The following is a 22,205-nucleotide window of genomic DNA, read 5'->3' on the forward strand; positions in this document are numbered from 1 at the left end:
TCGTTTATATTGCTTCTATCTGTGGTTTTTCCTTGTGTTTCAAATAATGAAACAAGAAAAGACTAAAATTATTTTTGCTTGTAATTTTTCTAAAACAATTTCCTCCAAGGTTGTACAGACATATTTTATAATGTTGTAGCTAAGCTATTGTAATTTTAATAGAAAGAATTAAAACTGTATTCTTTCTACCTTTGGAAATGGCAACAATCGGTTGATGTGTGCTTGATGAAGATGTTGTATACAGTGTTTACAAGCTAACAGATTTTACATTTAAATGTCTGAACAGGTAATGTGGGTATGTAACTTGTGCCGAAAACAACAAGAAATCCTCACAAAATCAGGAGCCTGGTTCTATAACAGTGGATCACATGCACCACAGCAGCCTGACCAAGAAGGAATTAGAGCTCTGCGGAACGAGGAAGCACCTCAAGAGAAAAAAGCAAAGCTGCAGGAGCATCCTCAGTACCAAGGACCACCAGGTGACATATCCACACAAGCTTTGGACAAAAACAGATCTCAAGGGCTCACAAGACAAGACTCAATTAAGAATGGTTCAGGAGTAAAGCATCAAGTAACAAGTGACACAACATCAGACAGGTAAGAAAGTATTTAATGATTACCCTTATAAGATCTCCTGAATTTATGCTACAAATTTTATTTTATCTTTTAAACTTTTATCTTATTTTTATTCTGTAGCCTCTAAAAATACATACTGGGCATTTTGAAGCAACAGTTGAGAGTCTTTTGTTGGTTTCAGATGGTCATAGCCAATGTGTGGTATTCATTCCTTCTTATTGAAAAAAACCCATGGAACATAGTTGCAGCGTGACAGAGCTTGTCCAGGTGCTTGCAACTTTGTCAAATCATAGTCATTGTGCTATGTTACCATATTTCTTTTGTGGTCACTAACTTTATAGCAAAAAACCTGTAATAATTCAAAATAGAACTCAAAAAGGCAGGTTAGTGGAAGATGGTGTCCGTTCAGACTACTGAATTAAAATATCTGGTTGTACTTGCAATAAACAGTATTGAAGATGGTGAAATCTTTGTGTGATGACCTGAGCCTCTTCATGGTTTTTTAGTCCCTTGCTTTTAGTTACTATCGTTAGTATGAAAGTTTTTTTCTTCACTTGTTTGTGTTAATGCTACTTGGCATTGGTTGAAACTGTGACTCTATTGGCACTAATGTAGTAAGATCTGCTTTAACCAGAGGCTGGAGGTGGAATTCCCTCCCTTTTTCTTGAAGTGATTGTACCAAAAGGCACCAGAAGGCTCTCAACCTCTGCAGCTACATTTTACTGGAACATAAAAGTAAAAGTTGTTTCATTGAATAAATTTAGTTTCTTCTTAAACAGGACTGTAATAGATCTTTAAATATGGTGAGAAGCAAAAGAAGAGAGCAAGCTTGCTCACGTGTTTCCATACAAATGATACCCTCACGTGCGCATGAGAGGGAGACCTCCAGCTGCCTTGGAATTTGGCCTCCAGAGCAGTGTAATCTGGCAGCATTCCTCTGCTGCCCAGCTATGACCTCATTACAGTATTTATTCTGCCAGCTTGAAACAAGTTAGACAGATATCTTTTACAGCGAATATAATTAAAATAGTTTTCCCTTTTCCTCACCTCTTGTATTCCACCATATTTTATTTCCTACTTTTGGTCTTATATGGAAACAAATTGAATGTAATTAGTCTAATCTTTTTTGTTTAACTTTTTCTGCTTGCTGCCCTTTGCTCTGGTTTCAGCTGATGGGTTCAGTAGGTGGTGGCTCTGAGTGCTCCTCAGTTATAGGTGTAGTCTCTGAGAGGTACAGCTGGCACCCTAACTTGATGGTAAGGAGCAGGAGGGAGAGACAGATTCTCTTGTGTTAATAATGTGATGATAAAAAACTCTTGCTCTTGTTCTCAGCAACAATTTAACTCTAAAAATGTTTTTATATTATGCATGCAGAATTACAGAGTGAGACAGGGATATATGAGTAAAAAATTCATATATGCAAGATGCATTTACCCGAAGTAGAGTTTTATGATAAACAGGACAGTATAAAGTAATAATTGCCAAGAGGAAGAATGTGGACTTTATGCCTGAAATCAGAACTATTCTGCTGATTGTGATCACTTCTACTCAACATATTGTTTAAGTCCAGATCGTTTTTTCAGTCATTATCCTCTTCCTGTTTTATTTGGATAATAATACTGATGTTCCCTAATTAACATATTCAAGTGTGCTTAGAATCTGATATATATTACATGCTACTGAAGGATAGAGAGTCTGCTGAATATTTTTTTCCCTAATGTTCCTTACATAAAGTCTTTTTTTTTTCTTTTTCTGGAGATAATGAAAAAGATTCCACCATGATGCCCAGTGAACATCTTACTGGTCAAATGGGTTTTTAGAAGAGAACATCAATGTCTCTGAGAGAGGCTATCCCAAAATTCAAAGATGGGGATAAGGCTTAAGTTTGGATCTCTGTATGCTGTTCTCAATAATACTGAAAGACTATTTGTGCTGATTTTGGCTGGGGTAGAGTTAATTTTCTTCACAGGAAACTGGTGGTATGGGGCTGTGTTTTGGATTTGTGCTGAACACAGGGTTGATGATATGTTTCTGTTATTGCTGAGCAGTGCTTACACAGAGCCAAGGCCTCTTCTGCTTTTTGTACTGCCACACTGGCAGTTGGAAATTGGGGTGCATGTGAGGTTGGGAGGAGACACAGCTGGGACAGGTGACCCAAATTGACCAAAGGAATTTTCCATAAACATCATGCTCAGTAAATAAAATGGAGGGAATAAGAAGGAAGGGGGGATGTTTGTAGTGATGGTGTTTGTCTTCCCAAGTAACCATTGCATGTGATGGGGCCCTGCTCTCTTGGGGGTGGCTGAACACCTGTCTGCCCATGGGAAGCAGCAAATTAATTCCTTGTTTTTCTTTGCTTGTGTGTGTGGCTTTTACTTTACCTGTTAAACTGTCTTTATCTCACTCCATGAGTTTTCTACCTTCTATCCTTCCAATTCTCTCCTCCATCTCGCTGGGAGGGAGTAAGCAAGTGGCTGCATGGGGCTAGGACTTAAACCATGGCACAATTTTGTTACATACAGCTGCTTGTAAGAGCAGAAGATAGCATATTATTCTCTTTATACCACAGTAATGCATAGCATATATATATAATAATTTGATATAATTTCAGTATTAAAATTTATAAACCCATATATGTGCTGCTTATTATTGTTTTAATCATTAGGCTAGTATTCTGTTCCCTTGATGTATACAACAGTCCCATTTGCAATTGATAGATTCCAAACTGTTTAGACAGACAGGTAGGTAATTGATTATGGATTTTCTTTGAGTGATCTGAAATTTATTGCCTTAAAGAAGTCTGGGATGATTTTGGATTGCACATTCTTCAAGGACATTTTTCTCATATTGTGTCTATTACATAAAAAAATAAAATGTAATTAAATGTCCAGGAGCAAGTTGTACTTACAATCAGCAGTTTATAGAATAGAATCATAGAATGTCTTGCATTGAAAGGGACATTAAAGATTGTATAGGTCCACCCCACCTGCCATGGACAGGGGCACCTTTCACTAGACCAGGTTGCCCATAACCCCATCCAGCCTGGCCTTGACCACTTCCAAGGATGGGGCATCCACAACTTCTATTGGCAACCAGTTCTAGTGCCTCACCATCCTCACAGTAAAGATTTTCTGCCTTATATCTAACCTAAGTCTACCATCTTTCAGTTTAAAGTCTTTACTGTAATATTTACAATCTGTGCTAAAGTGCTTTTGCTGCTTTGTACGTAGTGAACCCATGGATAAAGGCAGAGGCAGCAGGCACACCTTAGGATTCAGTAATTGGCCATGGTATATTTGACATTGTTTGAGGTGAGACTGGCAGAGTATACATCACACGGAGGTTTGATGTTAAGCACAGTTGAACTGTAGCCATACATAGTGCTTTTCACAGACTTAACCTTTTGTGCAGAATACGGATGCTGATACAGTGTAATGCTACATTCCCCGAAAACTACCAAGTGATGTGAATCAAAGACATGCAAAATATTATTCTAAGTAATCCATAGACTCATAAGGTCCATTCTGAGGTCTGCTTTGCACAGATGCTAGATTTATGGCTGCAGTTCTTTGATTTGTAGTATTCAATTTCATGTAATTCTGGATTTTGCAAAAAGGTCTCATTTTATTTTATTTTCATCAAAAAATTTCATGTAGTCTATTGTTCCCAAGACCTACACTACTCATCATTCAATACATTGTGTTTTCTCTCCAGCAGCAAAATTATTTGAGCAGATATAATTTTGCAGCAGGCAATCAGCTTGTGAAATGGTTGGTTTCTTCATTCCAAAACCCAAGCCAAAGCAAATGTTTACGACATCCTATTAAAATGTGTACAATATCCTAGTACTAAAATCTGGGAATCAGGGAACCTTAATGCTGATACAAAGCTTTTTTACATGTCATTCTGTTTGCCTGAATTATTAGATCTTTAGGTAGTGTTGCCATGCTTGACTCGTTAAATAATTATTTCTCTTGCTTTTAGCAGGATTCACTGTAAATCCATTTTAGTAGTTTTCCATGTATGAATTCAGTGTTTTAAATTGTAAATATTTTTGACATTCTTCCAGAAGTGTTGCTTCACAAACCTTTTTTCTATACACTTAGCTCTCTTAAAGTAGGAAACGACTCATGCATCTTCCAAAAGTAAGGTTATGATGACATAACTATTAATATGTAACTGAAATGATGTTATGTAGTTCAGGAAGATAAGAATTTGGTTTTTTAAAATTATTATTATTTTCCCTAGTGGTATTGTATGAATCCAAAATGTTTTTCAAAATTTGAAAACGATAACTTCAGTTTTACAAATATATATTTGTCATGCATTATATTAGTGTAAGAAAAACTTTCCCAAGGATATATTTCATGAGATTCAATGAAAAAAAGAAAGTCAACTTATTCTTGCTGCATCTATCGGAGGGTAAACCATGTCACAAAAAGAGAATTGGTTCTTGGTATCTGTAAAGATCATGATCTGTAAGATCACGATTTGAAGCAAGACTAATGAATAAAGCTGCCTGAACCCTTTTCAGATTAACTGCAAGGATATGAGATTAAATCATAAAAACCAGAATGAAAACAACAAATTGAGAGTGAGCAGCTGCAGAGTTGCACAACAGCAGTATTTATTTTCCAGGCCAGCAGATACGGATAAAATATGTCCTCCTTCCCTCTTCCTGGGCTTCTCCTTTCAAAGCTACATTATTTTGCGGTTTATTTCTATCAACCCTCTTATCTCAGAAAAAAAAGAGGATTTCTGTGGTGGTTTCCATATGCTATAGTGGGCTTGGAGAATGCATTTTGTTCTGAGTAAGAAATGTAAACAAGAATGTTGAGGCTAGTTGGGTCTGAAGACGCAGGATTTCTGCATGTATTCCTTATGAAATATGTAAATGTGCTTCCCACATATAAAGGCTTTATTCTGTTGTGTTACCAATGGCAGTAGCATTAAAGTGGTTCCCTGTGTCCCTTTGCTTCTGTTCTTGGAAGGAGTGCCAGTATGAGTTGGCAGTGTAGGGTCTGTCTTTTGGAGGCTGCAGTTTGTGATGTCAGGGAGTGAACAGAGAGAAAAAAGACTGAAATATGAGAGGAGGAGGAGAGAGGAAAAAGCAGGCATAAGCTAGACTAGAAACATCAAAGAGCAGTATGAATTAAATAAATGAAAATTTGTGTCCATCTGTTTCACGTTATATCTTTTTCAAACAACTCTTCTTTAATTGCTTCATCATGAACAACTGGTACTGAGGACAGCACTGATGGTAGTTTATTGCAATTTAAAATAGGACAATGTAACATTAAAGAGTCAGTCAATTACATTTCTTTCTGAAAAGCTGAAAATTGGCCATTTCTCCAGATTATTGTTATTTTTCTTCTGCAACACTTGTGACACAACACTGTAGTGCAGCCTCTGATTTTGAACGGATTTTTTTTTTTTGACAACCTAAGTTGATAGAATTTTAGGCCAGACGTGTTAAAAACCCTTTATTTGGACCCGTGGAAAGTAAGCAAATTTGAAAGCAATCTCAAGTAAAATAGAGGCATTTTAACTTTTTGACCTTTTTTTTACCTGCTGACATATTTAAAGAGAGTGAGAAATATTAAAATAATTGTATGGAGACATTGTTTAAAATATGGGCATTGGTATCCAAGAGTCAGACTGATAAAGCTGTGCACAGATGGGTTCATGTCTGGAAGTATCCATTTAGGACAACAGGGTCTATAAACTTTTTCTTTATGTATGACACAAAAAATAACGTGAATTTTTTTTTAACATTGTTGACCACCAAAGCAGAAACCCCCCCCCCAATTGTTGTGAAAGCATAATTACATTCTTTCACTTCATGAATAAATCTAATACTTCAGGCTGAGTTTAAAATTGAATCAGCATTCTTTTCCATGCATGACTGCAAAGAGCTCACACTGACTTTCCATGGTGCTAGAAGAGGATACAAAGGGCTTTAGAGTGACCCTACAGTATTTTTTAACATATTAACTGAAGATTTACGTTTTATGAGTTTTGAACTGCAACTGAATAAGCTTTTATATTCATCTTCCTACTCCTATTCTATCATTTTTTATCACTTTGGTAGTCAGCCCTTGGAGCTATAAGGTAAAATCAATGTCAATCTGAAAACTAGTCTCAGTGATTTTGCTTTTGTTTCTTGTGCTGTCTGTCTTCCATTTCAGTTATGCTTTGTACAATTCTTGAGGTAGTAGCTTAGAACAAATAAATTAGTCTCTTCTTCAGAGAGCTGCTCTTTTAATTGTTTAATTTATCTACATATAGGTTTAAGGGTGTGGATCAACATTTCTTGGCTCTTCATTTTTCAGGTAGAAACTGAAGTTATGTTTATCTGGTGTCTCAATCTTGAATGGCGTAAAAAGAAACTTATAACTATGGCCAGAAGAAGCAATAGAAAGTTATGGGAAGGGAGCCAGAGAAATTGCAGTATTTAATTATTGAAAAGAAATACCTTGGGTCCAGGAAAATCAGAAATCCTTCAGTGCAGAAATTTTAATGAAATAATTAGACACTTATGACAAGGATTAAGCTACATCTGCTTATGAAGATGAGTAAGGAGTTTGATACCATCTGTAATGCAGGGTCTCTGTAAGGAGTTCCTGAATGATATTTACTTTGTCTATTAACAGTCCAGACTACCTATAGTGCATATACTGTGTTTCTACCTGTTTTTAGTAGGTTACAGTGGATTGTAGCATATCCATTCTGTTTGGATTTCTGGAAAAGAGGTGAAGCTTTTTTTCTCCATTACCTTTTGCAGAATTGTCTGTCTTCTGGGAAACAAAACTGCTTGGATAGTTCTGTTTGTTCCCTAATGTTGGTTTTATGGATCTCCTCCTCACATTAATAGTGACCACACTAACACAATGTTCAGAAGGTGGAATCACATTGTGACTTCAGCGTGGTTTTTCTGAGATGTGCGTTGCTTCCCTCCCTCTACTTTTATTTTCCCTAACTGATAATGTTTTGTTAAAAGAAATACCTTTAATTAGTATTTCCAGTTGAGTCTTTATCTAGCTGTAGAACCTGTACCAAGTGGCATTGGGCCTCTGACCAATGGTAGCTACTATTTGGGATAATTTTTTTTTAGAGAAAGCTAATCTGTTTGGAGAAGAGAGAAAGAGAAGAGGAACATTCTGTAATTGCAGCAGAACTAACCTACCTTAATAAATAGTCTAAAATATCTGTGTTCCTTTAAGTGACAGTCTGAACTCAGCTGCAATCATTCTCTGCAGTGAGCTAATCTCACACTGATTTTAAGGAATTTAATTTTCACAGTTTACTGTAGAGTGCTTTTTCAAAAATAATTCCTTTGCAACATGATGTTTCCATTTTGCTTACTGTTACTGATTACTTGATTTTTTTTCTCAATTATTCATATCTGTCGAATGCTGCTTACTGAAAACTATAATTTACTATTTGACTTTTCTCAGTCTTAGGCAGAATGAGTTCAGTCAGGGAAGTCTTGATATTCAGTGCTGCTGTTTGGTATATTTGCAGTCAAGTTTGGCTTTCCATGGCAGTGTTAGGTTTCTGTATAGCACAGCTACACCTCTACCTGTGCTGAAAGACAGGTAAGCAAATCTGTAAGCAAAGATATCAGCTGTATCTGAATACTGAATATTTTTTATTAAGTACTGACTGCAGCTAACATTTATGGAATTAAATGTGGGTTTGCTTTTAGCTAAATTGACCCTGTAAGAAAGCAATATGAGAAAAAAACCTGAGAGTGGTAGCATTTTTAAATTATTTTTTAAGATTAATGAGGCCAATACCTTTCTGAGTTGAGCATGTCTTCTTGAAGTACAGTTTTGTTGACCTTGCACAAACATTGTTAGAGCTCACTCTGTCTTTATAATCCTTAGATGTGCTGTGCTCTATTTTTTGGAGGCTAAATTCTCTTCAGAAGTATGAATAACAGATTTTGTTTAAATTTCATATTTTTCAAAAAATGGTTTGTAAAGGTGAATTAGACACATCTGTGGAGTGCAGCTGAGGGAAATGTCTAACATTTAGTAACATCAAATTTGTTGTTTCTGGCAACAAGATGAATCTTGAATTTGCAGTTCAATGACCAGCCTTTTATTTTCATACTTTTTACCATAGCTATATAGACTGAATTATATATAACAAAAAGGAGAACGCATAGTTGTTACTGGTACAAATTCTTTCTTTGGTTCTTTTTGCTTCTAGAAGTCACAAATGATAAAGAAATTACTTCTGTACTGCAATTAAGTTGTCATTTATTTTTTACATGGCAAGATTAAAAATATTAGTAACTGTCAATCTATTTTATTTCCTCAGGTCTGAGGAAAAAGTGTAACTAAAAATGAATGTAATAGAACCAGGGTGACCATATTTTCATAACTAAAATTTACATTATTAAGCAATACCATTTTGTTTTCTACCTTGTTTTTAGCATGATTATTCTGTTTCTTTTTCTGCCCCTTCTTCAAACCAAATTCTTGTTTGTCCCTTTGCCTACTCTGGAATGTCCTTATATGGTTACTTATTTATTTGTTTAATTTATTAGCTCATTTTCTTTTGTGTATCACCGTCTCTTTCTCACTGGTGTGAGTTCTTACCAAACTCTGTCTAGACATTGGAAGTGCTTTCAAAGATATGGTATTCTTTCTCTTTAAGATAGGCATTCTTTTCTTCTCTAACCCAGCTCTTTTTCTTTCTCCCTGATGTAGCTCACCTCTTTTCCTCACTTTACAACAATCCTGCAACCATTCATAAGTGCTCTTTCAGTTTTGCTGTGAAGTAATTGGACACTTCTCTCCAAAGCTTTGAGGAATCCTAATTTTGTGCTTTTCAGTAAAAACAGACCCCTCTGCATACTTTACTAACCAGAAGGAAGACAGTCACAGACATTTTAAGGGAATAGTTCCTTGTTCCAGCAAAGTAGTGCAGTACAATGTCATTTCAATTTAAGCAGAAAATATAGGTGACCTGAAGTCAGTAACTCTTAAAGCAGAGTTTTGAAATCCAAGGTAATACTTATATATGATATGCAGTTGGTTGTGTATATATGCAACTTGTTCTGACTTCCTGCACTGTGCAGAGCTGTGCCCTGAAATCATGCCCTGGTGTTTTTAGAAAATGACATCACGAAGTGCCCATTTCTGCAGCACTGATCTTCCTGGAAATGTTGTCAGGGACCTCAGTAACTGTTTCATCTTCATAGAATAACTAGAGGTTAAGTTGCTCCAAACACAGTTTTCCCAATTTCTGGTCCAGTGTTTTGCCAGCTGATAATATCTGCTTGAATTGGCTCCTAGATGTAGTTTATCTACCAAAGTAAGTTTTTATTATGCAGCGTGTAAAAGAACGAGCCATGAACTTTGCTGCAGAAAACCCATTTTCTTTGGTAAAAAGAAAACACCAAGAACAGGAGTTCTTATGGTAATATCATTATAGAAAATAATGTATTTTAGCTGCAAGAGGTTTTATTTGTAATGACTTTGTGATAATGCCAGACTTTAAATGATAGACTTTCTTGATGATCACTTAAAAAAATTTAAAAAATACTCATCAAGGAGATTAAAACAAAAAATATCTGATTTGCTCTGTAATTCCAAATAAACTGGGAAGCTTCAGAGAGGCATTGCATTCTGAAGTTCCAAATCAGTGCACAAAACCAATTTTTTTTTTCCAGAGGTAGATTAATTTTAATTGAATTTTGTTGACTCTGGCATGTGGTGCTGGGCTGGCAAAAATTGACCTGCTTCAGTTGTATCTTTATGCTCCAGTTAGAACTGTAAAAAATGTTTAAGCTAGGAGAGGAATCAGAATTGGTTCAACAATCCCAACTCCTGAATATAAAATTTGACAACTTAACAGTTAGTTCAGCAATTCCACCTCCTCATGATGCTGAGATAATTGCATTTTACTCCTAAAATGGACATGTAATGATTAATCTTTCTGTACGATTCATTAACAGGGTCTAGAACAAAAAGGTATCCTTGAAAGAAACCAAATTTATCTTAGATATGCATTTCTGATAAAACAACGTATATTTTGGATGCTCCTCATGTCTCATAGCTCAAGTAAATACAATGACTGAAGAATTTACTTTCATTTAGAAAACATGTATCAATATTCAAAGCTAAAAATTTGATCTTCTAAGTAAAATTGAAATAAAAAATAATGTAATTTCTACTCAGCAGATTCTTTTTTTAATGCAGAGATTCTTTCCAGAATTGTAATATCAGTTATAAAGACCCTGAAAACCAGGGTGAAAAGGAAAAGCAGAAGATATGTCACTTAAGCAATGGAAAAGAGAAAAATATTCTGTAGATGGGACTCAGAACAAACTCTGAAGCTTTGGATATTAAGGGCAGTACTTATAGGGTGTCAGTCTCTCAACAAACTTGTTTTGGATGATCACAGACCATGTTGCAGTAATGACTGATGCACTGGCATAGATCTGGACTGTTCATTCTTACCCACTTTACTTTGCTGCTCCTTCAAGTAATTAAGGGCACTTATAAAAGTGTTTGTTCTTTTGATAGATATTCCCAAAAGCTGTCAGTTGTCCTTGGAGCTAAGCCTGGTGAAGGTAACCAAACCAGGAGATGTTGCTCAAGACAAGGATTTTAAATTTCATTCTCTATGTGGCTTATGGGTATTTCTTTCAGAAGCATTTTTTTCCTCTGAAAATGAGATTTATTTAGAAATGTATTCTGTGGTATGCCACTGAATATCATGAAGCCTTACAGTTACAACAGTCAGTTATGAAATTAACCCTAACTCCCTTCCCAAATGGCCAACACTGCCTTTACTCCACTAAAACAGAACTCCTGCATTCAATGCAAATCTTTCCAAAGTAAAATATTTACACAGCCATAATGCTTATAAAACCCAGGCTTCATGGCACTGTCAAAGGAAATGAATTCCAGAGGTGTGGGATCATCAGGAAAATATTCTTCTGGTATTCCAATCAGCTGAATATAGAAGCAACCCAGGAGACCATAAATCTTATAATGACATGAAAGGAAGATAAATTAGTCTCTTTGAACTCATCCCCAAGATATGGAAAGCTCAAAATTTTATCCAGTATACTGAACAGCAGAAATTAATAAACAATCCAATGCACAGATATGTTATCTTAGCTTCTGTTTCACAAAATGAAAAGACTGATCTTAACCTTATTGTTATTTGGAGAGTGATCTTTTAGTTTACATATATATTAGTCTTTCTTTCCATCACAGATCACCTGAACATATTGAAACCCAACACAAGTTTGGAGGCCCTTTAAGGTCCAAATCAGTCATCTGAAAGTGGAGACATGGCAATAAATCTCTTAAGATATTTTTCAAGCGACTAAAAGAAATTTCTAAAATTAATTAAACTCCCAAATTCACTGTGAATGAGAGCCAGTTTCTGCTATGTATAACCATCATAGATTTCAATATCAATGTAACTGTTACTTTCTTTACATAACAAAGAGCTTTATTATCAGCCTGCTCCCCCAAAAAGCATTTATGTAAAGGATCTCATTTAAAAAGGATAACTGTGTATTTCATGAAGAAAACATTCTCTCTCTGAGTGTGTATATTGGAATCATTACTATGGTAGGTGCATTTACATTGTTGGTAGTCATCAGTGGACTGTTGTAGAATTTTACATTTTGCTGAAACTTTTGGGCTAACTGTATCCTTTCTTAAATTTCTATAACTTGGAGAATAAGAGATCTAAGTAGAAACTGTCTGTGAACAATGAGGAAATCAACTTGCACCTTGAATATGTCATCCTGAGGATGAGAGGAACAACTGATACCTGAAAACTGTTAGTGCATGGATTTTCAGCTCCTGTTTTTAGTATTTTACATTATTAATCATGCATAATACTTTAGTATTTTGAATCACCTTTTGGTTTTTTTGAAAGGTGACAAACGATCACTTTTGATCAAAGTGAAGAACAGAAATCTCTTTTGTAGCAGATGAAGTTTTCAGTGCATTGTTTCAAAAATCAATCCAATCTCTGTTCTAGGCCAGCAGTTCTTGACTAGTGAGACACATCTCATTGGTGAACCATCCAGAACTGCAAATGAGGCATAAAGCAGGATTCATGTACTGTAATGAGGTGCAAAGAATATCAATTGATTGTAAGTCAGCTGGAGGTAAAATTGGTTGAAATATACTCCTCTAAAGCACACGTTCTGCAGGGTGCAGCACCTACTGCATAGTGAGCCTTTTGTATCAGTGTATTACACGGACTCCTTTGCTTCAACCAGTGTATAGCAGCTTCCTGTTGTTGGATAATGCAGCTATTCCTTTAGTGAGGGCAGTGAAGTCTCAGGTTTTTTTTTCTAACTCTGATTGCCTGATTCTTCCACCTCAATAGTATTCCTTTAATACTTCTGGGAATATTTTTATGTATTATATACCCCATGTATGAATGTGGACAAATGTATATATTCATACTAAAATTTTAGGATGCCTAGCCATTGCAGTAAACTATCAGACACTCTGAGGAAAATGGAGAACTGATTATGGGATTGTTACTTGACCCAGAATTTCCAGCCATTAAACAAAATTAGTAGCATGTAGGAATTATTTCAGTACAAAATAGAATCGTGCTTTTGCAGGTTGAAGAAGTAATTTGTACATGTAGTAGACAAATAGGTTGGCTTTTGGTTTGCCAAATGCAATTTCTGCTCCAGTATCTCTTCATGTAAATTATGCCTTAGGTCAGGGTAGTGATTTAAAAAATTAATATCCCTAGATTTTAGGGCTTCTTTTCTATATGTGATATCTGCCATCAATAGGAATTTTGCTAGAAACCATGTAGATCCATAAAATACCTGTATTATGTGTGGGGAAAATGCAAGAGTAGGAAAAAGGGAGAGAATGAGCACACCTGGATTTTTTTCTGATATGGTGCCAGAACACAGCCAAGACAGGAACTGGAAAGTGTTCTCAGATTCAACAATAGAAATGCAACCACAGAGTTATATTTCTATGTCCTAAATAAGGAACTTAGACAAGCATAAGAACACTTCATTAAACCTATTTTTGGGCACTCATGCAATTTTGGGTCACATGACTTTTTTCCCCCCACATGTTCCTCTTTCTCTCTATTAATTATACAGGAAGAAAAAGGGGGCTAGCCTTTTAAACTACACTCCTTAGTCATCTGTATTTAGGTGGGATGAATCTGAAAGTCTTTGTTATTAAGTTTAAACAATCAAAGTTCAACTTCTAAATTTGCCTAACATCAATAATGTCTTTATTTTTAAGCATAGACTTCCCTAAGCAAGGAATAGTTAGAAATACCCGGATCTAGCAAGTAAGGCAGAACTAGGCACTGGAGTTTTATTGCAGACCAAGCGAGTTGTATATATTGTGTAATATTCAGAAGCATGAGAAGGATAGAGATAAGAGAAACAATTAAAATTAAACATTTCATGTAATTATTTTCAACTATTCTATGTCTTGTCATATTTAAATAAAATTTCCCATATTGCCTTTCAGCTAATATGTTAAAGAGAATTCCGCAGAGAGGTTTGAGAAGCCATATCTATATTAAGCTAAGGAAATTAACCAGTAAGTCAAAGTTATTCATGTTAAAGATAGCTTAAAAATAATTATACTGGGAGGTATACCCCGTTCTGAGGCACACTTACTGATTCATTTTGAGAATTAGTGCTGTTGTGGTATAGTCGATCATAATTAATAACAAAAGGTTTTTATGTTATATTTTTCCTATTTCCCTTGTCCAATTTATTTGTTTTTTCCTCTGTCTTACTCATCCTGAAATGCGCAATTTGTGTGGTCAGTGCCAGTTTCCATATGTGTTCACACCAGGCCTAACAGTAGGATTTCCCAAGTGAACATATGGCACATTTCATATTATCTGCGTAAGGAACAAAGTCAGACCTACCATTGTGTTATCTGAGTTTTTTATCGCTAAAATTATTTATAGCAAGTCATCTGCCATTTAAATTTCGCAAGTCTTCATTGTTTCCTTTCATAGATTTAGAATTTAATTAAGCAGTAACTGGTCAAAAAAAGATAAAATCTCAGTTTCCAAGTATTTAATTTGTAAAATGTATTCTTTGCAAACTAGTAAATTTGCCGGCAAAATCTCATGTTTAACTTCCTTGCCACATTTTAGAAAGTTTTAAAGCCATATTGATCCATGGGTCATGATTGTTTCTTAAATTTTCTTACACCATGATGAGATGCAGTGAAATGAGTTGTTTTGTGTCCTCACAGAACTTCAGCAGACCTAATTAAGGACAGTTGGCACTTTTCTGCTTAGAAAGTCCAAAGCTGATCTGGAATTTCCCATCAAGGCTTGGCCTTTTGGGCTGATGTGCTCTGGACTCCTTGACTTTCTTGGGAATCTATACATGTCAAGTTTAATTTTGTCTTTCATTAAAAAGTAGACAGTTGCTTCCCTTTTCTCCCCTCTGTATTGATGACACTGCGAATTTTCAGAGAGGGGAATATCCAGATTCTAAGGTGCCAAAGGTATACTCATAGCTTATCTTTGTATTTTATCTAAAGGTATACTCATAGCTTATCTTTGTATTTTATTCTCAATGTAAGTAGATTAATCAGAGCATCCTCAACCTTTTTGAGTGTTGTTGCACTTGCTGGGTGTCTTCGTGACTGAGGAATGGTGCACAGACTGCTTCCACTGGCACCAGAGCAGTTCCAGTATTTGGAAACGTGCTAGAGGCACAGTGTTGAACTGCGCTTTTGGGCCTTGATCCAGGGACTGTTGGCATGCAGTGTTATCCCTGATTTCACTGGAATTAGGCTACTAAACAGTTGATGCTACAAGGAATGTAGCTCAACAGACTTAGGAACGGCAAAACTCTAGCATCCTAAACACAGCGAGTAAGAGAAGGCCTTGGGGTTCACACTTCTTGTGGGGACCACTGACATTATTTTTACCTGCAACCTGAACCAGATCACTTAAGCTTCGTTTCCTAAAATATTTAAGAGATAATATACCCACAAGGTTTGTGATGATTATCTGTTTTTTTGAAGCTCATTCTAAGATAAAGTCTTATTATTTCATAGCTTTGTATTACTGCTGGTGGAACAGGAGATAAACTTTTGTGAGTCCTTTGTGCGTGGAATACCACTAACAGCAAGTCTAATGGAAACTGAAGAATGAGGGAGTTAAATATAACAGGGAGGTAGTTCCATGAGCTCTAGAATCAATAATGGTGTCTCATGTTTTTCTATCCTATATCTTCTGTGATGTGGTGGTGGATCACAATAAGTTAAACGCCTTTTCCTATCACTTTTGATAGTTTTGTCAAACTTTAGATGGCAATGGTGTGGCTATTTAGTGACCATATTCTGACTGTCTTTCTACTGTGAAAGTTAATGGGTAATGGCTCAGTTCTGCCTCCTCTTCCTCTGTGTGCACTGACTTGGGTCTTTCTTCTTCTATGATGATGCTGAATTTCACACAGCTTGCTAGAATTCAACTATTTAAATATTTATGCCCTATGGAATTAACCAGTCTCATCAAGCATATTAGTCATGGTGATAGATGGTAATATGGAACAAAAAATGGATAAACAGACTGTCCAGGTTTCTAAGTCTCATATTGTTGGCTTAAAATGTGTAACTTAGGCTAAAAGGAGAGAAAGATTACTATTAAATGGCTATATGGGAGAAAAACGAAGGAGGACACTGAAAAGATTTATATGAATATGGATTGAACGCCTCAAAAATTAGAGCAAAGAAACAAAGACATTATGGAAGATACTCAGAATAAAACACAAGAAAGAAAAAACAGTATTTGATGGTCAAACTTGTGAATGAACCTTTTTTTACTTTACTATACTTTGGTAGTGGGTATTATCTGTAACAAGGTTTGGTCTCTTAGGTGGAACTTCTGTATCTTCCATTGTAGATCTGTGACCTGACTACCAGGGAATAAAATCAGTATCACTTTCCCATTCTCAATTAATGTTTAACTCAGTGAATTAAATAGTTCTCTCCATATTTAATATTTTACGGGAGAGAGAACAACATCAACAGCAAAGACAAAGTCCCTTTGGAATAACCAAGAAGGTATTGATGAGGATATGCTTCATGGTCATATTTTAGGAAGCTAGAAGAGAATCTTGGGACTCAGTTTTGCATGTTCCCTGACACTGTTCTACCTGCCAAACTACCTGTAATAGAAAGAACAATGCATTTTGAATGATGCTCAGGCACCAGCTCAAGGAGAGGATTCATTATTCCAGTTCTTAGACAGAGACTGATGCTTACCTGTAGCCTGGATCTAGGTATTTTTATATTTTTTGGGTAGGGACTTTATGCCTCTCTTTATTATTTCCTATATTAGATATTCAGAATATGGGCTTCTATGACTGCTATGATTCTTACGTGATTAAATTTACAATTGTAGATTTTGCCTTAGTTTAGTTGCTAAACTTCTTTTGTGAACATAAACCTTTGAACATTGATGTAAGGAAATACAAATGAGCGTGTACTTTACTTCTAAAGAAAGTCTCGTTGCATTTCACTTGCAGTAGTGAAGTGAAATGTCCATCTTTCAGTGTAATTTGTGTTAGTCCCTTAAAATCATGTCCCACCTTGGAGCATCAGTTTGCTAATCTGAGCCAAAATGAGTAGTCCTGTAAACTGTAATAATATAACATCATCCAATGTGTGAGACCACTGGTGTTTACTTACCTGTCTGGAAATCATTTGTTCAGATGTTTTTTCTTCTCATAATGAATATGCTTCAACAGTAAAAATTTTTTCATCATCAATATTGAGCTAAATGCTTTGATGAGGGCATATTGAAGAGCAGTGGTGCTGCATTACAGGTACTTATGTGCAATTTTATTTAGTATCTCGATGAAAAAAACATAGAGTTTTGGCTTTCTGTACATTTAAAAAAATCCCACTATTATCCCCAAACTTCAAGTGACTCATTTTCTTTTGCTTTTCCATCAGGCTATACTTACATACTAACCAGTAGATTAGAGTGGAGTTGAATCCAAGATTGTTCTTCTTTTGATTGTCAGTTCCATCCTCGTTTTGAAAAGAGGGATACTTCAGTGGGCAGAGCCTGCTCTGCTCGTGCTCCTTCATTCCATGTGCTCCAGCCTCTTCCTGTTAGGTCTCTTTACTTCCTTGATTCTTCTCAGCCAAACAGTTATATTTTGGAAAAGGTGCAAATACCTAAAAAGAGGTCTTAGTAAGAAGTCTACATTAAATACAGGAAGGAATTTTCTATTGGCTAAAGGGTCTCCTGGAGAGTGTTAGAAGGGTCAGGAAAGAATGGCGATTATACTTTTTTCTGTACCATTCATTTTTTGATATAATAATAAAAAACAGCTTTTCTGGTCAAGAGGAAATTCAGTCTTGATGAAAATTCCAGATGCCAAAAAAAAATGTGTATTTGCACAAACCCCCTGCCATTATAGTTGAATTTTCTGCTAGTAGCAACTATGGAGTATTTGCCCTTAAATTTAATTTTATTTTTATTTTTTTCCCTATGAAAGGTTTTATATGCATGAATATCTGCACAGTATTCTTAATTTCTTACCCCAAAATTAAATAAAAAAATTAAAAGTTTCTGATATGTATCCCATTTTGTCAGTAGTTTTAGAACAATTTTACAAAAAAAAAGAAGATTGTATGGGCCAATTTCCATTTTTAATATCTGAAAATGAAGACATCGGAGGGTGAATGTCAAATTTTCAGAACTTGGCTGCAACTACAGGAGCATTTAAGCTGTGATGACCATTTGTACGACACACAACAAAATGGTGATGCACTTGAAATATATGATCAAGTATTGGTCTTGTACCTACTCCATGGTCAACACTGTCTCTGAACTGTTAGGTGTTGGATATTATGCTGATTGGAATGACTTGAATCCTTTGTGATCCTCTGTTTCTTGGAGCAGATACAAAAAATTTGTCTTTTCTGATGGAATAAATGTAAAGGCAAATTTTTTTTGTATCACAAACATGAATTCTCCGTAACATAAGTAATGTGTTCTCCAAGTATTATTTTTTTCATTTTATTTATAGCAAGATAACCATAAGTACTGATCAGTTCCTTCTCCAGGATCTCAACAGTTACCAGCTTTGACATACATATAGCCTAGTACTTTTTACTGCAAATTGTAATACATTACTCAAAAACAAATGCTTCCATAATGCACAGTATGCTATAGACATAAAAACAGGTATTAAAAACTGGTTTTTTTAGTAATTTTTAGGGTTTCGTATGAGATTTGCAAACAACTTTATTAGTGATATTTTCACAATTAAAAAAAAATTAAAATAGGTGTTAGTAATGAGTCCTATATGTCTCTTTTAGAGGGGCCTGGAGATTAATTTGTTCCTATTTATTTTTTTTTTTTTTGAAAATAGTTGCCATCCTTCTGGCCAAAGAAGCCTGGATGGCTTCTCCCTTCTGAGCACATAAATATAACACTTTAATTAGCTGAAAGGTTGCTTATTCCCACATCATCTGAGATTAAAATTGCTTTCAGTGGAAGAGCTTTAATAATGGCCCTCCTTTTATGTTGGTTTATTTGGAGATTTTGTAATTAGTGCTAAGATGTTAAAAGCTGTGGATAGAAAATGAGATATTATAAAGAAAACCTTTTTAATTGTTATTTTTCAATTTGACAGTGATAGAATATATTCTGTACTGTTATATAATGTCATCCTCTGGCACAAGCATTGAAAGAAAAAGAAAGGAAAAATGTTTTGTAGTCAGAGCTACTTATTTTCTGTACATTTAATGGTATTTACAGTGCATATTATGTTGCAAAATCTCTGTGTTCCATTAGACGACTGGTTCTGCTTCTTGCTCTTTGACATCCTATACTTTATGTGTACTGGTACACAGGCTCCTAAGATAGTGGGTTTTCCTGGAAGTAGGCAGGTTTGGAACATCCTAAGAAGTGATCGATTTTTCTCGGTTCTATCATGGCTGACTCAGTGCAATAAACTTTTAAAAGACACTGAAGACTTCTCATTTTGAAATGCAGTGCATATGTATAGTGCAGCCACTCCTTTTAGTAACGGTTCAAATTTGTGTAATAAATCATTGCCTTGCTGCTGTATGTACAGCACCTGACAGAGTGGTTATGTATAGAATGTATACTGTTTGCTTCAGCCATGAATTCATATTACCTTTAAATGTTTGCAGTGAAAAACCTGTTATCTCATGTGAGGTATATTATAGCTTTTCAGATACGAGACAAAAGATCTATTGTTACAATCTCAGTGCTACATGTTTATTATATGAATAATATTTTTAGAGTGTTCTTTCTGCCCTTTAGAGCTGCCTTTATATATAAAAAAATAAATTAAAAATTCTACATACATGGTCACGGATATTAGTCATTTTTCCAGGGGAGGGAAGGAGGAGGGGAAGATGCAGAAATCCTCCTCCTCTTAGACAGTAGTAACAGTGTGAGGATGCCTTGTCCTCATTTTTTTTACTTCTGAGATTTTATTGCTGGCAGCCAGATGTGCTGAAACTCCTGACGACAGCATCTATTCACTGCGTGTTTTTAATAGGCTTAGAGAAATATGAGTAGAGTACATGAAAGCAGCTCAGCTTCACACTTCAGCTGGGAATGCCCAAAAAGCTTACTGCTGTTTAGAATTCTTGCTACAGTCGGGAGAAAGCCGCACGGGTACTAAATCTTCTACGACTGAATTAGAAGAATAATGACTGTACAATTAACTATCAGCCCCTGCTCATTTAGGCACAGTTTTTACAGAGATCAGGAGAAATATGGAACTTGATTGGCATATTTGTATTTGATGGTGTGTACAAAATAGATGACTTTTAAGACAGGTGGTGAAGAAAAATAGAAGAGAAAGAAAGAGAGAAAATGCAATTTGAGACACTGCGCCAGGTCTGCAATTCTGTTTTATCTCATTTTCATGGGGTTTTCTCATCCCCTCCAAATATTTTACAAAATGATCTTTTTGGACAGACGTTGAACAACACTAGGTGAGTAGAAATGAAACATTTTTCCTTTATCATTTCTATTCTTATGCTGATGGTAATCTATTTGCATGCTTTTCAGTGGGGTACTTTTATAATTGCACTCCTAGATATTAACATTTTTATGGTAGCAGTGAGTCTGTTAGTGTTTTTATGTTTTATGTAAGGATTTACGTGAGAACTCAGTCTGCAGAAATAAAACCAGCAAAGATAGAATAAAATATTGAAGATGGTTATGTATCTTCCAAGTACATTAGCTGCCATTAGAAGCTAGCATTATTAGCTGTAATCCTTAAAGCATATTAAATATTCATAAACAAATTTGTCAGATAAAATGATTTCTATGTGGATATGGCAGTGAAAAGATTAAATGCTCAGAGATGTCTGTTTAACCATAGGTAATTTATTGGAAGATGCAAATTAGTAGTTCTGCATACCTTTTGCAAAAGGGGCAGAAAGCAGTTCCTTATTTTTAGAAGATTTAGATTCTGCATGTGATGCTTTTCAATAATCTTTTTAACTAGTCAAATTATAGTTGATCAGTGGACGCTTTGCAGGAGGTCAGTCAGCTCTGTAGGCTATCCTTTTGTGAATAGCTGTTGTTTTGTGGGAATTAGAAATGATAGGGCAAAGTAGTTGTTTATCCGTGTGAGACAGTTATTGAACTGGTTTCTTAGTATTTTTGAGGGGGTAAACTGAATTAATAATACCTCATTTCTGTGGCATTATTCTGTGGCATATATGTTCAGTAAACATATATGGTACTGATGTTTAGAACTTTTTCATACTTCTGTTAAATATTAACAGTAAAAATTATTAATAATTTCATCTGAAAGAGTGGGAGTGCAGGTCAGAGAGAATAAGAATCCTGTAGTTTTCTATAAAGATAGTGCACTGATGGAAACATTCTGGAAAAACAGTGGAAGTAATATTGCAGTGACTATATCCAGCATTTTAATCATCTCTGTATCTGTGGGAGAAATCCCTTTTAAATGGGATATTATTTCTTAAATACAGTGATATTTGCACTTAATACTTCAGAAAACTGTTATAATTTTATTTCCCAGATTTTTTTGGTAAGGATTCCCTCCTTTACTGCTGATGTTTCCTTTAAAAATATTTTAATATTTATTTAATGTTACTGTTTTCAAGTTTTGTTATCTTGTTTATGAATTTCTAATTAGGCATGCAAAATTATGGAGGTAGCTTTAGTAATCATAGTTACTGTTATGAATTTTAGATATATATGAAATCTGTATTCAAGGAGATTTTTCTTATATCCCTTTGCTGTACTGTGAAATCTTTGAAGCTCTACAAAATGGAGCAATAATTTATGTATTATCAGCTGTGATTGTACAACTGTGCATATTTCCAAGTGCATAGTTTCAGGCCTGCAGCAACCAACAAAGCCCTTAGCAACTGTTCTAATCAGCTCCCATCCCAGTCCTGATTCTCTGCTTCTCTGGATCTGCGTTTGCAGATCAAAGTGCATGCTTTTTGTAGATCAAGGTGCATGTTTTTTGTTAATTATTTTACAGGTAGATGTGCATCGTGCTTTTCGGTGTGTATTTTGCTTGTAGACTCGGGCAAAAGCTGCAGCTTCAAATCCAAAGACATTAGAGAACTGTTTTATTG

At 35.3% G+C, this 22,205-nt stretch overlaps 1 protein-coding gene across 38 annotated transcripts in view; it reads left to right on the forward strand.

The window, feature by feature from the left end:
- Nucleotides 1-22,205, forward strand: part of RIMS2 (regulating synaptic membrane exocytosis 2) — a 458,893-nt gene that overhangs the window by 125,440 nt on the left and 311,248 nt on the right. For 26 of the 38 annotated variants that reach the window (XM_039387624.1, XM_039387618.1, XM_039387621.1 and 23 more), the window contains one exon: nucleotides 287-597. In XM_039387624.1, the coding sequence (XP_039243558.1) occupies nucleotides 287-597 (311 nt within the window). Of the gene's footprint in view, nucleotides 1-286; nucleotides 598-20,032; nucleotides 20,577-22,205 lie in introns of those variants that run through there. The other 12 variants (XM_039387631.1, XM_039387641.1, XM_027717663.2 and 9 more) reach the window with 3 other exon arrangements.

The sequence above is a fragment of the Pipra filicauda genome, unplaced genomic scaffold, assembly GCF_003945595.2.
Source record: "Pipra filicauda isolate LSUMZ 115617 unplaced genomic scaffold, ASM394559v2 scaffold57_size4234018_pilon, whole genome shotgun sequence".
NCBI lineage: Eukaryota > Metazoa > Chordata > Aves > Passeriformes > Pipridae > Pipra > Pipra filicauda.